Raw genomic sequence first — 14,095 nt, forward strand, 5'->3', positions numbered from 1 at the left:
CCAGGAGAGGTATCATGTCCATTCCCTTCTTAAGCATCTCCTGGAGTGGACACAGCTCAACACCCCATGGAAACCTATTGCAGTATATTATGGGCCAGAGAGGTAGGTTCCGGAGGTGATAAAAGAAACTAGTTGTTTCCCCCTTCTGTATGGCATCACATCGAGCAGGAAAAGTTTTGCATTCCAAGCTCCCTTTGGCATTTTTAGTACATTAGCCTTTCAACTGGATTTCTTTGTGGAGGGAATTTCAGAATAAGCAATAAAGTAATGAACAGAATCAGTCAAACACTAGTTGAGTGCCTACTGTGGGTGGAGCAACTAGTTTAAATCTCTGTCCTGTCCCATTGGTTATCTACAGTAGTTATATCCACAGGAGGTATTTTTTGTTAATAACATGGTTTTGATGACTTTACTACAGGCAGGAAGTCTAATGCTTTAGTTTTCCAATTTAATGTTAGCAGTTCCAGAGGCGGGTGGACAACTAAGGTGAGTAGGAGGGTGGATAAGTTTAGGACTTTTTTCAGTCTGGAAAGGTGAGGGCCGAGAGGAGACTTAATTGAAGCCTACACCATCCTGAAGGCAGTGAACGGTTGGCATTGTTTGTTGATCAAATCCCGTAACAACAAACAAGAAGGTACCCACTGAAGCTTGAAGGCAGTAGTTTCAAAACAAATAAAAGGAAACACTTCACACAAAGAGTAGTTGTGCAGTCTGAAAATAGCAGAAGATTCAAGAAATGTTCGGATAGGTTTATAGATCAGAGAGCCACAATGAATTCTGGAGGCAAAGTTAGGGAAGTAGATGGAAGAATTAAAAAAGATTAGCAGGTTAAACATTTGACAGGATTTCAAGGAGGGGTTTGCTTTCTTCATGCATCATTTCAGGGACAGAACATTGAGCTGAATGGACCATGGTTCTGACCCAGCATTAGCATTCCTTATGTTCTATTTCCCTCAAGATATAGTAGCATATCATCCCCAGTGCATCCAAAGAGTTGATCCTGGTCCCAAGATGCCCAGACCCATTATTTTAGTGCCGGGACAGAGCAGACTGTTTATTTGCCTTCCTAGACAGATGTACAAATCCTGCCCTTACCTAAGCTTATGGAAAAGTCCTGTGGTTCCATATGACTTCATCTGGAAATACCGCTGGTCACCAGTACACTCTCAGTTGTCAGAGAGAAAACTCTAATGCCAGCAGGACCCTTCATGTCCAATGGGAACAGGGCAGACTGATATGGATTCAAAGCCCATCATGGAGTACTGTATTTGACTACAGAAGTAACATGTAGTAATGGATAGAGCACAGGGTGGGAGTCAAAAGGGCCTGGGTTCTAATCCAGACTCCACCATTTGTCTGCTATAGGATCTTGGGCAAGTCACTTAACTTCTCTGTGCCTCTGTTACCGCATCTGTAAAATGGGGATGAAGACTGTGAGCCCTATGTGGGACATGGACTGTGTCCAACCTGATTAGCTTATATCTACCATAGTTCTTAGTATAGTACCTGGCACAGAGAAAGCATTTAACAAATATCATTTAAAAAAATAAAGCCAAAGGCCCTTTCAGGAAGTTATACTTTCCCCAACTCCATCCCTGTCGTCCTGTCTTTCAGCCCAGGAGAGTTGTGCCTCTTTTGTTGCTGGGCTGTAACTCCTTTGAGACCTGGCTTATTTTGGGCTCTCTGAATGAATACCCAAGCTCACCAGGAATCCAGAGGAGGACTGAAATGCCCAGTAGGATTTAAGTAATGAAATATTAACAGCAATTCCAGGAATTAAACTATAGGCAGAAATCCACTTATCATTATAGTTTCTTAAATGAAACTACCCTTTTTAGGCTTTTGAAAAACACCAGTGGTATGAATCATTATTTCATTACCTTTGTTAATACTCACACCAAGCATTTTGATATTCTCAAAGCCAAAAGGAAATAAGCAAATATTGAGGTATGTCTAAACTCAAAACTATGTTTTGACATTCTCCTAAATCTAAACTCGATGGAGACCATATACAAGTTTTGTTCTGCTCAAATCCTGGAGAGGATTTCTGGCTGGGGTTATCAATGAAAGCTTTGATTTTTGACACTCAAACATTGTTGAAGCAGCTGTTTTTAAACATCTATCTCTTAACAGAGCTCTAGGCAATTCATAATTCAAATTGACTAGAGTAATAACTCATGAGGCATTAGAAAAATCTCATGTTAACCATTGAGCTGTATTTATCCACTGGCCAAAAGAAGCAGTTACCACCCCGAACCTCCGATTGGTCTTGATTATCAGATGTTGGCTTAACTAGTGTTTCAATCCATCTCCTCCAAGAAGGCTTTCCTTACCAAACCAGAACGATCCACCAATTGGCATCTGCTCTCACCATATCGGATGCTATTTATGGGATTATGTGAAATGATGTTTTCTTTATGCTTTTTCTAAGTAATCAACATATTCAAAAATGTGTTTGTCCTCTCTTTCAACTGGTCTGTCAGCCAACACATAGATATTCTGTTTCCCTCTGTCACCCCCAGCTCATCTGAAGTAGTTGGCTCTGGTTCCAAAGATACCCAGACCCGTTTATTCCAGCACTTACTCCTCAGCACCCAGAACAGTGCCGTGCTCACAGTGATTCTTTTGTTATGTGTTTGGTGCTATTGATGTTTGTATATTCTTAATTATGGTGTTTATTAAACACTGTGTTGGAAGGAGTGGAGTAGATAAAAGCCTATTCAGATTGGATACTAGGCTCACAATCTGTCTCATCCTCATTTTACAGATGAGGAAACTGAGGCTCAGGGGTTGAGTGACTTGCTCAAAGTCACAGAGTTGGGACTAGAATTCAGGACTTCTAATAATAATGATAGTAGTGGTATTTGTTAAGCACATACTATGTGCCAAGCACTGTACTTAGTGCTAGGGTAGACAAGATAATCAGGTCCCACCTGGAGGGAGAAGAGGTATTGAATCCCCATTTTGCAGGCAAGGGACCTGAGACAGACAGAAGTTAAGTGACTTGTTAAGATCACACAGCAGATACATGGCAGAACTGGGATTAGTACCCAGGTCCTCTAATTTGTACCCCCTGTTCTTTTCAGTAGGCCACACTGACCTCTGATTCTATTCATTCTTCTGAGGAGAGCTTTGGTAGCACAGGGAGACAGTTCATATTTATAGCTGTTGTGTCTAGGCACCAAAGTAATTTTTTATAGGTTCTCCCCAAGAGTGTTTGTCATCATAAAACTACAGTTCTAGATGGGACCTTTCAGCAAACTAGTGTATAAACAGTGTTCAGCTCCCAAAATGGCAGCTGCGTTGCATACCAAGGAATAGCGAAGATTGTAATTGCGCGTCCCTGTTTTTGAGGCATTTCACTAACCACCTTGTTTTTGACTTTTCAGATCACCCTGCTGATTGGTTTCATATGCGTGAGGAGCTCACCATGGACGGACTACAGTACATACAGTTACTATGAAGTGGTCACCATATGCGACTTGCTGATGATTCTTATCTTCTACCTAGTCCATGTTTTCCGAATTTACAAAATGCTGACCTGCATCAGCTGGCCCCTTGCGGTAAGAAAGAGGGCCCCGTATGTAGGGTCTTTGTCCAGTAGTTCTACCGGGAATGGGAAGCGGAGTTGGGTTCTTAGCCAGTGGCTGGGTCTGCAGCAGGTGGGGCTGTTTCTGAAAATCATTTTTGGTAGAAGAATCCATTTTGGCCTGAGTAGAAACTGAGCAACTTAAATGAAAGAGTTTTCTTTGAAAATAAAACAAGCACAGGGGGCCAAAATCCTGCTTCTAAGCCCTTCTCAAGAGCCCAAATGCTGACCTTGGCTAGCAGGCTTTAACACCTTCCTCTGTTTCTACTCACGGCCCTCCACCCTGGTGGCCTGATGGTCAGCCTCAGGGTGGTCCCCAGGCAGGCAGGCAGGTGGGATGCTAAAGAGAGGAAAGGAAGGCAGAGCCCAGAGCAGAAGTTGTGGACTTCCGAGCCATCTAGGAGACATGCATCAAGATGCGAGTCCATTTCCAAAACAGCCCTGACTGCACAATTCTGGCCTATCATTTTCAGCCTTACCATACCGTTTGTGACCAAAATGCCCTCATTAGCTGACTAATCGACACGAATCCCACTGAGATCTGAGAAGAGTCTGTGACATGGATTTCTACCTGGCGTTATACTTGTCCAGAGCAGACCTAGCCTCTTTTTCCAAGGAATCATTTTAAACTTTCAACTTGGCTCTCTTTTTGGACCCCATTTTGTCCTATTTTGACCTTTTCATTGAAACCTCAAACTGTGAAAGGGAATTTTTTTAGCTATCCTAGTTTCTTTCCTCTTCCACATGCCTACGTACAAGCATTTTTACGCTACTTTACAATCAGATAGCAGTCCTTGAAAATGGGGTTGTCTTGTGAGATGTTTTTCCATAGATTTACATGTTAAAAGTTCAGCTCCAGTCCAGAATCAGCTCTGACGATGTCAGAGCTTTACAACTGAGTAAAAATTGAATCTCAGATCTGTTCCATTTTCCTACCTCTCCTTTTCTTAGCCCAAAATTGCCCTCCCACCCCTAATTCCTTGTTTCCCCAGTCCCTCCAGAACTCCCTTTGTATTTTTTTCTTATTATTATTTCATTTTTAATCTTAGTGGCAGGCATGACAGCCTTAGCTCCATCTCTCTGTCTCAGCTAAAACCTCAGGGAACAGGGCCAGGGGACTGACTGGCAGGGTCTGCCTGTTCCATCTCTTTTTCTATCCCCAATCTGCTTTGGCTGGTCCCTGTCTTAGTCCCCTCCTAGTCCCTGTGGTTTTAACCAAGATGGGAGGTGGGGTTGAAAACTGGTAGGCGAAAAGGACAGAGGAGTGGTAGCTACTGCTATAATTAAATTTAAAGTTTTGGGGGAAAATACAGTACAATTAAAGCATGGGAGGACAGGGGCCGGGGCGACAAGGGTTGAGTTGGGGATGTGTGGGGGCAGAAAAGCTGCTGGAACAGGGGAGAGGAGGAAGGGATGAGGGGAGGAGGAGATAGGGGGGAAAGTTACCTACAGCAACCTGACATGATGTCAGGGTCAGGTGTACGAATGAGGTAATCTACCCAATTGTGCAGGTGGGGTGCTCAGCACCCAGGGAGCACCTCTACTCTGAGTTGGCATATGGGGTATTTGATGAGGAAGAGGAGTTTTTACAATCCCTTATGGGCTGAGGCATAGCCTTATTAAACTTAAAAAACAAACTGGGAAAAGTGAATCCACTATTGACAAAGTTTTTTCTGGTTCTGTAAGTTTAAGCTTTGCTGCTGTTCTACATGGAGTAGACCCCCCCGCCAAAAAAATGGCCACTGTTTTCCCCAGGGTGGCTAATCATTTTCACAACTCTTGGAGCTCCTAAACAGAGTTGTAGTTATTTTGGGTTTTTAACTTGTTCACCACATTTGGGTTGTTTTGTTTTGTTTTACAGTGGATCAATACAGCCATGGGAAAGCCCTGAGGTTGTCTGCCTTCCCAGCTGATATTGGAGCACATGGGAATGGCACAATGAATCTGGGGGAAAGAATGTCCAAGGAACAGATTTTATGGCAAAATGTTTTCCCCATAAAAATGAAAGCAGCATCTCACCTGAAATGCTTTCAGTTCTAGATTCTGTTAAGAGTGGGACATATTGAGCCTATTTTCCCCTTTCCCCATTCTTCCTACTTCTTCTGGTCTTTTCTTGAACTTTGGCTTCCTTTGGCTTATAACCACTGGGGAATTTCTGTGGCAGACTTCTCTGTTTTCAAATCAGATCTGTTTTGCCATGTTATTGAGTTGTACAGGGCAGAGAAACACACTGGCTTTGGGCACAGTTTGTTGCATTTCAGGAACTGCAGTGTTGAAATTTAGAATGATAGGGGGTTGTGTTTTCTTTTACAGCTCAGTAGTTATGCTTTTCCCAAGGAATAGTTCAGGATTGGCTACATCACTTGACACACCACAAAATGTACAAGAAAAACAAAAATGTAAAAACTTGTGTAAAAGGAAATATAACAACGAACCTGAATCTCCCAGGATATAAAACACATTTTAGAAATTAACCTTTTATTCTAAGTGTCCATATTTGGACCCTTCTTGAGCACCACTTAGGTCTTTCTGAGTGAGCTGTGACATTATGTCTCAGAAGCTGAGTATGTCTTGCATCTACTTCCGTTAATAGATTTAACACCTCTATTATTTGTGCCTTCCTAAGGAGTTTTTCTCTGAAGCACAGACCCGAGCATTTCTCACACCTCTCTGAAAGAAATTTACAAGCACAGAAGAGAGGTTGCTCAGATCTGACCCTCCAGGAAATGTCTATTTTAAGCCATTCGAGGGCTTGGGAAGAAGTCGTGACGTAGAAAAAGATAGAGGGTAGCTTTGCTCTTACCTGTAGAGCAGCCTGAAGTCAGCATCATCTCCTGAAAATCAGAGGTCGGGGATAAAGTGTTTCCTGGTGATACTTTTTGACTTTAACAGTTCCCTTTGCCTTTTCTCCACTGGATGTCTTTTCTTTGCCTCTGACTTTGCCTCTGCGTGACTGTACTCTGCAATGCTTGTCTGCAAGGGGCTGCCACTCTGTCGGTCCTTCCAGCTGATGTCTTCTTGAGCCCCAGTGAGCACCCCCACCCAGGAAACCCAGCGAGAGATGTCTTTGGCCCGGCCCTGTCCAGATGATCCTACCCACTGCCTTGCGTTTTTTTCACCCCCAGGAATATCTTCATTATTTAATCGGTACGATCCTCCTTCTGATTGCGTCCTTCCTGGCAGCTTTGAAGAGTCACAACATAAGCGGACTTGTAGCCGGAGCGGTGAGGTTTTTCTCCTGGAGGAGCATTTCTGAGCTCAGAGACTCTCTTGGGTTCATTGGCCCTGCAAACCCGAGTTTTATCCCTGACAGCACATCCCAAAGATCTGTTTAGTCTCTAGGTGCTTTCAGCCAGGGGTTAAACTTAACTGGACCCAGCTAGCAACAGTCTTCCCACAGTGTCCTTGCTGAGAGGGGAGAAGCCGGGTTCACTGCAGGTGGGATTTTCATGGGTGACAGGGATGTCACAAAACGTTCACTGTGTTGTCTGGTGCCTGGCCTTTTGGCAGTACACTAGTAGCCAAAGCAGTTCATGAAATCTCCACCAACCTTTCCCACACTTTCTAGAGATAGCGTGCTTCAGAACCTCAGAAGTATACATTGTGGGCAAGGAACATGTCTACCAACTCTCTTCTACTTTATTCTCCCAAGAGCTTAATATGGTCCTCTGTACACTGTAAGCACTCAATGTAATTGATTGATTGATTGATAGAGGCATGGGCTGTAATTTGCACTTTACCAATCTTTGCATCCTTTCTTATGGGGTGGTGTTAATTTGCCTGGGAGATCTTAGGGAAGCTAAAAATCCTCTTCAAAAAGATCTGGTATACAATGCTAGCCATCTTTATTTATAAAACACTTCACCCTGTAGATTGTGGTATCTGTTTATAAATCACAGAGGTAAATGTCCTTGCCGTTAAATCACCCTCCCCAACTCCAGACCAGAAGGAGCAGCTGTTTCCTTTAGCATGAAACAGCAACCCCAGTTGTGTATCGGCTGAGCGGCAGCTCAAATTAGAATTTAGACTGTAATTGCATTCTGAAACTAAAAGAGGCTAACATGGTAGTCTGAGAACTCGTGGGTCACAAATGCAATCAATAAGTGAAACCCTGCATGTACAAGCTGGGAGAGAAGCAGCAAAGTTCAGTGCATAGAGCACAGGCCTGGGAGTCAGAAGGACCTGGGTTCTAATTCCAGGTCCATCACTTGTCTGCTAAGTGACTTTGAACAAGACACTTAACTTCTCTGTGCCTCAGTAACCTGCCTCAGTAACCTCATCTGTAAAATGGGGATTAAGACTTGTGAGTTCCATGCAGGACATGGACTGTATCCAACCTGATCAGCATGCAATCTACTCCAGTGATTTGTACAGTGCCTGGCACATAGTAAGTACTTAACAAATACCATAAAAAAACTTTATTTCAATTGGGATTGTCTGAGAAAACTAACAACACAATACTGAAACTTTTCCCCTCTAATCCCAGACCAAATCAGCAATAAACAGGATGGGTGGGGTGGGATTGGATGCAAAGAAGCCTCCAGCTGGGGTCTACTGGTACCTTAATCATGCATGTGATGGTGAGCCTCAGTGCAGCCTTCAGCAGAAAGACCAGACATGCAGGAGCTGTGGAATCTGAGTTCTCCTCCATCCTCCTTGCCCTAATGGGGCTGGTGAAGGGAGTTTGCTCAACTCAGGCTGAAGTTACTGATTCCCCAAGCTCAGTGAAGGGGTCCCAGTTTAGAGGATTTCTCAGGAGTATGACTTGGTTTTTTTTAGTGTGAGAAGTCCATTGAGGAGGTGCTCCGTACGTTTTGAACAACTCCACCAGCCACCACAATTAAAACAGTATTAGAAAATAAAGATGAGCCCCAAAAGGGGTTGACAAGGTGATCCAACATTCTGTGGGTACATTTATTTTCTCTCTTTCTTTTACATAGGTCTTTGGCTTCTTTGCTACCTTCCTCTGCACTATGAGCATATGGTTATCCTACAAGATCTCCTGTATTACCCAGGCAACGGGTAAGTGTCAGCTGTAGCTTATTTGCAGAGGATTTCTTGGAAAATCTCATCTCCTAGGCAACTTATGTGGACAGTTTATCCTTCAGGCAAGGCAAGCGGCCTGTAAATGGACAAGCATATTCAAACTTGTGACTAGACAAACCAACACAGCTGGATTGGGAATTTGGAGGGGAAGGATGGGCACAGGCCTGAGAGTTAGAAGGATCTGGGTTCTTATCCCTGCTCTGCCAATTGTCTGCTGTGTGACCTTGGGTAAGTCACTTCACTTCTCTGTGCCTCAATTGCCTCATATGTAAAATGGGGATTAAGACTATGAGCCTCATGTGGGACATGACCTGTGTCCAACCTGATTAGCTCATATCTATTCCAGTGCTTACTACAGTAGCTGACAAATAATAAACACTTAATGAATACAATAAAAATAAAAGTTTAAAAAAACCCTAAATTGTAGCCCTCAGGCCATTTGGTGGTTCATCCCTCCTGGAAGGGAAGATATGGAGCTCTTTCCAGCTACCTGTCCATTCTCTGCCCCTTTCCCAGGAACAGCCAGGGTGTCCCAGGAGCAAAACAGAGAAGCACATGGTCACAGAATTGGCTGACACATTCTGGCAATCGGGTTACCGTCCCCTCCCACGAGCAGCCACAGCAGTAGGGGTAACAGTTATTGAGCACTACCTTGGGCTGGTGCACTGTACTAGACACTTGCAAAGTATAGAATATGAAGTGACACATTCCCTGCCCACAAAGACCTTACACTTTAACAGGGCAGAAAATTATAAAAAGACTTAGAGTAGTCAAAACAAATAAATTGAGGGTGTATATAAGAAAGTTGTAAATAAATTCATATACATATAAATTCAATTTATTTACAACTTTCTTAGTGTGTGAGTGTGGACACAGGAGTGCTAAGGAAGGTGTAAGTAAATTAGATGCAAGACTTGACTGAAGAGACTGTATGGTTTAGGGTATTGATAAATTAATTGGCAAGTTTGTTAAAGGAGGAGGGATTTGAATGTAGGGAGAGCTGTGTTCTTTCTGGGGAAAGGGAGGCAGTTCCAAGCTGTGGGAACAGCATGAGCTAGATGGAATTCCAAGCCGTGGGAACAGTAAGAGTGAGAGGATGGAAGCAGGAGAGGTGAGAGAGGCATATAGCTAGAGGGTTAGATTGCGGGGAATGAAGATAACTGATAGGTAAGCTAGGGCCAGGCATGAGAGGCATTTAGAGCCAAGTGGGAGGAGTTTTCATGTGATGTGAAGAGACACAGGGAGCAAGTGAAGGGTTCTGAGGAGAGGAGAGATGTGAACCAAGCGACACCTTCAGGAAGCAGGCCCATGAAGCAGCATATAGTATGCGGGGAGGGGGAGAGGGACAGAAAGGCTGGTGGCTGGGAGACAAGCCAGGAGGCTGAAGCAACAATCTAGCCAAGGGAAGACCAGGACTTGTATTGGGGTGATAGCAGCTTGAAGGGAGAGGAAAGGGCTGAGCTGGGAGATGTTTTGGAAGAAAAACTTTCAGGAGAACTGGATGGGAGTGAAGAGGCAAGTACAACCCCACCTTTGCGGAGTGAGTTTAGGGGGAAAAGCTGAAGAGACTTACACGTGTGTCAGAGGTGCGAGCAGGTCATCCACGTGAAGATGTAGGATTGCAGGACAGATGTGAAGCCTGAAGAGAGGTTGTAGTCATGTCGGCTCCTTAAGAGAGAATGATTGCAAAGTGACTAGAGAAGAGGACTCAGAACAGATCCTTGGGCAAAATTCATGATGATAATAATAACAATTGTGGTATTTTAGAGCTTACTATGTGCCAGTTACTGTACTAAGTGCTGGGGTATATAGAAGATAATCAGGTCCCATGAGGTGCTTACAGTTTTAAGTAGGAGGGATAACAGATATTGAATCCCCATTTTGCAGGTGAGGGCACTGAAGTTAACTGACATGCCCAAGGTCACACAGCAGGCAAGTGGCAGAGCCGGGGTTAGAGCCCAAGTCCTCTGACTCCCAGGCCCGTGCTCTTTCCACTAGGCCACGCTGCTTCCCTAAGAGGATGGTAAGAGGATGAGAGCCCAAGGAGGAGCCAGTCAACAAAACTGAGAAGGAACAGAGAGGTAGGAGAAAAACCAGGATATTAGTTGTCAGCAAAACCGAATCAGACTGCCATCCTGGTCAGCTTTATCTTCACATTCCCAGCTCTCTTTAGAACTGGTACCCTGTGCCCATTCCCATCATTCCTCAGGGCTTCCTGCCACCACACCGACCCCTTCCTGTCTTCAGTTAACAAGTGACTTTGCTAGTTCCGCTGCGAAAGTCAACTAAGAGGACCCAATTCCCCCTTTTGACTCCATTTCTGGCCGCTTTGATCACCCTCCCTCTACCATAAATTGGAACTGTCTGCAGAGGTGAGCCTAGGGTCACTTTTCAAACTTGAGCCCATGCCATGGGCATTTGAGCGTACTGAATAGTAGCAGAGGGTGCTGCCTGAAGGGGGCCTGGCCTGACTGTAAGTTTTCTTTTCAAAGATGCAGCTGCCTGACTGGATCCTTGCCTCAAGATACTCAAGTCCACCGAGGGAAAGCCGCCTGGCCCAGAAGGGGACACGTACCTGATGGGCTGACTCACCTGGACGGGGAGGTCCCTCTGAAGACCAGCTGCAGATGTGAAACGAAGAGGCTTTTTACCAAAGATAGTGGTGCGAAAATACTCTAAGCTGATAAGAATCTCTCTACATTCCTTGATCTTTGCTGAGACTTGCCAAGATTCTCCCAGGATTCTACTGGTCTTCCTCTCACCTCTTGCCCACAACCACCATCTCCATCCCAACTACTGCACATCAGTCATCTCTGGACAGAGGACTTGGTAGCTGCTTTTATTGCTTCTGCCTTTTGCCACCTCAGGCTAATTGCAAGACAGTTGCTCAAGGAGCTAGAAGAGGAGATGCAGGATTTGTCGGGGGCTTTCCTTGAATGTTACTGTGCAGACTGTACTGTCTTCTGCCCCTGTGGTGGAAGAAGAGGTGGCTTGCTTCTGGTTCTTGTTGGGCCATACCCAAATGGTGCACTTGCAATTTCTCATGGAAATTGTCAATGGGCTGCATGGGTAGGTATGTATGAGGAAAATGGAAAGGCAAGAAGTGCACTCCAATTGGGGCAGCAAATGCTGCTTTCATCCTGAAATTGGCCATATGTCCATAGCATTCAGTTCTGAGTCCAGCTGTGGAGAAGAGCCCTCCATTCTTCTCTCCCTCAGCCTTTATCTCCCATCTTTTCCTCTTGCTCACTTCCAGATATTTGCCTGACCTCATCTTTGCTTTTCAGTATTTGATGTTTGGGGTTTTTTTCCTGCAAAAGTAAAACATTTCAGCATGCAACAGCCTGCAGTGGCAGAATGGCATTTCTCAGCCCTATCCTGCAGTCAAGCTGAGCGGATCCTTCTGTTCACTGTCCTGGATGTCAGTGCTTTGCCAGTTTGATGAAGTGAAAATGGGAAAACTACCATTCTTGTAAATGTTGCACACGTTTCCCAATTGTTGTAGGAAACTGTTTTGTAATTAATAGAGACTATTCAGTTGTGCCTTAAATATCGTAGTCCAAGTTTGCTTTGTAACAACATATTTTGGCAAAATGCGTTGGGTTATTTATTTCATTTACCAGGGTTTTGTCAGCCTAATAGTTACCTGTGGTATCTGCATCATGGTTCTTGTTCCAGCAACCCTTACCGTAAGCGATGGAGGGATAAGATACTCGGACATTTTTCCCATCTCCTGATCCTCTTTCACTGGGAAATGGGCAATGGTGTCTGAGGGACTCCTGGCTGCCATCTTGTATGCTTGGAGATGGGAACTGGGGGGCCAGTTCTCATCTGCTTTCCTCTCCCAGAAAATTCTGCTCAAGTGGAGGGTCTCAATGTCCAGAGCAGTGGCCAGGTCTTTTAGGCTTTCTGGCCAGACCTTGCCTTTTTGTAACCAGCATCCTCCCCCAAAAGCCCATTTAAAGCCCAAAGCCAGTGTTCACTGTTATATTATCTCCGGGTCCTTTTGCTTTTTCCTTCCCCTGGGTTCACACACCTGCACCCTGCCTTGCTCTCAACACACAGTCCTTTTCACTCAAGACATCCCCTCTGTCTCCTACTCAAGTGTTCTGTCTTCCTCTCTCCTCTTTCCCTTTTGATGTCAAGTCAAGGAGATTTCACAGGATCCTCAGGAAAGCCCTACAAGTTACCCCAACACCTTCTTTAGGGGCTAAATTCTGATAGAGTGAAAGATCCCTGGCCTGCAGACCAGAGGCCCTGCCCTTTCGACCAGAGGCTCTGCCCTTTCATTCAATCATATTTATTGTGTGCTTATTGTATGCAAAGCACTGTACTATGCACTTGGGAGAGTGCCCTGTCCCATACCTCCCCCTTTCCTTGACTGATTCACTTCAACATGAATTGTGAATCAGAAAATTTTGCCTTGGCTTTATTTTTCTCAAACAAGTCAAACAAAACCACCTGCCTCCTTTCTAGAAGAGAATTAAGTCTGATCACATACATACCTGCAACTTCTCGGAGGCGAATTAGAGTGGTCAATTCTTCTCACTGACAAACAGCCCTTCCACTTCTTCCTGTATGGTAACTAGAAAGAGAAATGAGAATTCTATCAACACATGGAGAAGTAACATCAAATTTCAAGTCTTATATGCTTTAAATGTAGCAAAACATTTAAAAGCAAACCCAATTGTGATTATATGACATAATAATGTTGGTATTTGTTAAGCGCTTACTATGTGCCGAGTACTGTTCTAAGCGCTGGGGTAGATACAAGGGAATCAGGTTGTCCCACGTGGGGCTCACAGTCTTAATCCCCATTTTACAGATGAGGTAACTGAGGCACCAAGAAGTTAAGTGACTTGCCCAAGTCACACAGCTGACAAATGGCCGAGCCGGGATTTGAACCCATGACCTCTGACTCCAAAGCCCGTGCTCTTTCCACTGAGCCACGCTGCTTCTCTATTATACATGCAGCTCTATCCAAGCCACCAGGTATAAGTTGTATTCTTTAAGTTTAACTGGACAGGTTGTATTGACGTTTGTTCAGCATAAAAGTCATTACCCACACCTGAAGTACAGATAATGGAGGACATTTGAACTCAACTATCCAGTTTCCTTCAATTATCTAAACTTTTAATTTCTTACATCATCTTTGGTCTCAACTCATTTGGATACTTAGATTTCTACTGCATTTGGAGGCAGGGCGGAAGGTGATTGGTGGTCTTGAAGGGAAGATGTTGCTTTAGGATTGTGGATTACTCATTACAATCACAATTATCTTAAAACTTTTTCGTTCAATGACATTCTCCTGGGAGCACAGTAATCGAGTTCTGGGCCAGAGCAGGGGCAATGGGAACAGCAGAAAAGAACACCTCATGAGGTTTCTTCTGGGTTGTGGACACATTTAGAATGAAATGAGAACATTCAGCTTCCTATTGGAGGCAGAACCAAGATCAAGAA

General features: G+C 44.3%; 1 protein-coding gene across 2 annotated transcripts in view; it reads left to right on the top strand.

Annotated features, from left to right (window-relative positions):
* The window catches only part of CMTM7 (CKLF like MARVEL transmembrane domain containing 7), a 42,009-nt gene extending 29,778 nt beyond the window's left edge, over nucleotides 1-12,231 (top strand). Inside the window, exons 2-6 of one of the 2 annotated variants that reach the window (XR_003761615.2) lie at nucleotides 3,390-3,563; nucleotides 6,715-6,813; nucleotides 8,530-8,611; nucleotides 10,634-10,716; nucleotides 11,128-12,231. Coding sequence is in view for 1 of the 2 variants with exons in the window: in XM_029071226.2 (XP_028927059.1) it covers nucleotides 3,390-3,563; nucleotides 6,715-6,813; nucleotides 8,530-8,611; nucleotides 11,128-11,141 (369 nt within the window). In the remaining variant the exon portion in view is untranslated. The remainder of the gene's footprint in view (nucleotides 1-3,389; nucleotides 3,564-6,714; nucleotides 6,814-8,529; nucleotides 8,612-10,633; nucleotides 10,717-11,127) is intronic. The other variant, XM_029071226.2, reaches the window with a different exon arrangement.
* Nucleotides 12,232-14,095: the final 1,864 nt, after the last annotated feature.

This window comes from Ornithorhynchus anatinus, chromosome 8 (assembly GCF_004115215.2).
Source record: "Ornithorhynchus anatinus isolate Pmale09 chromosome 8, mOrnAna1.pri.v4, whole genome shotgun sequence".
Taxonomy (NCBI): Eukaryota; Metazoa; Chordata; class Mammalia; order Monotremata; family Ornithorhynchidae; genus Ornithorhynchus; species Ornithorhynchus anatinus.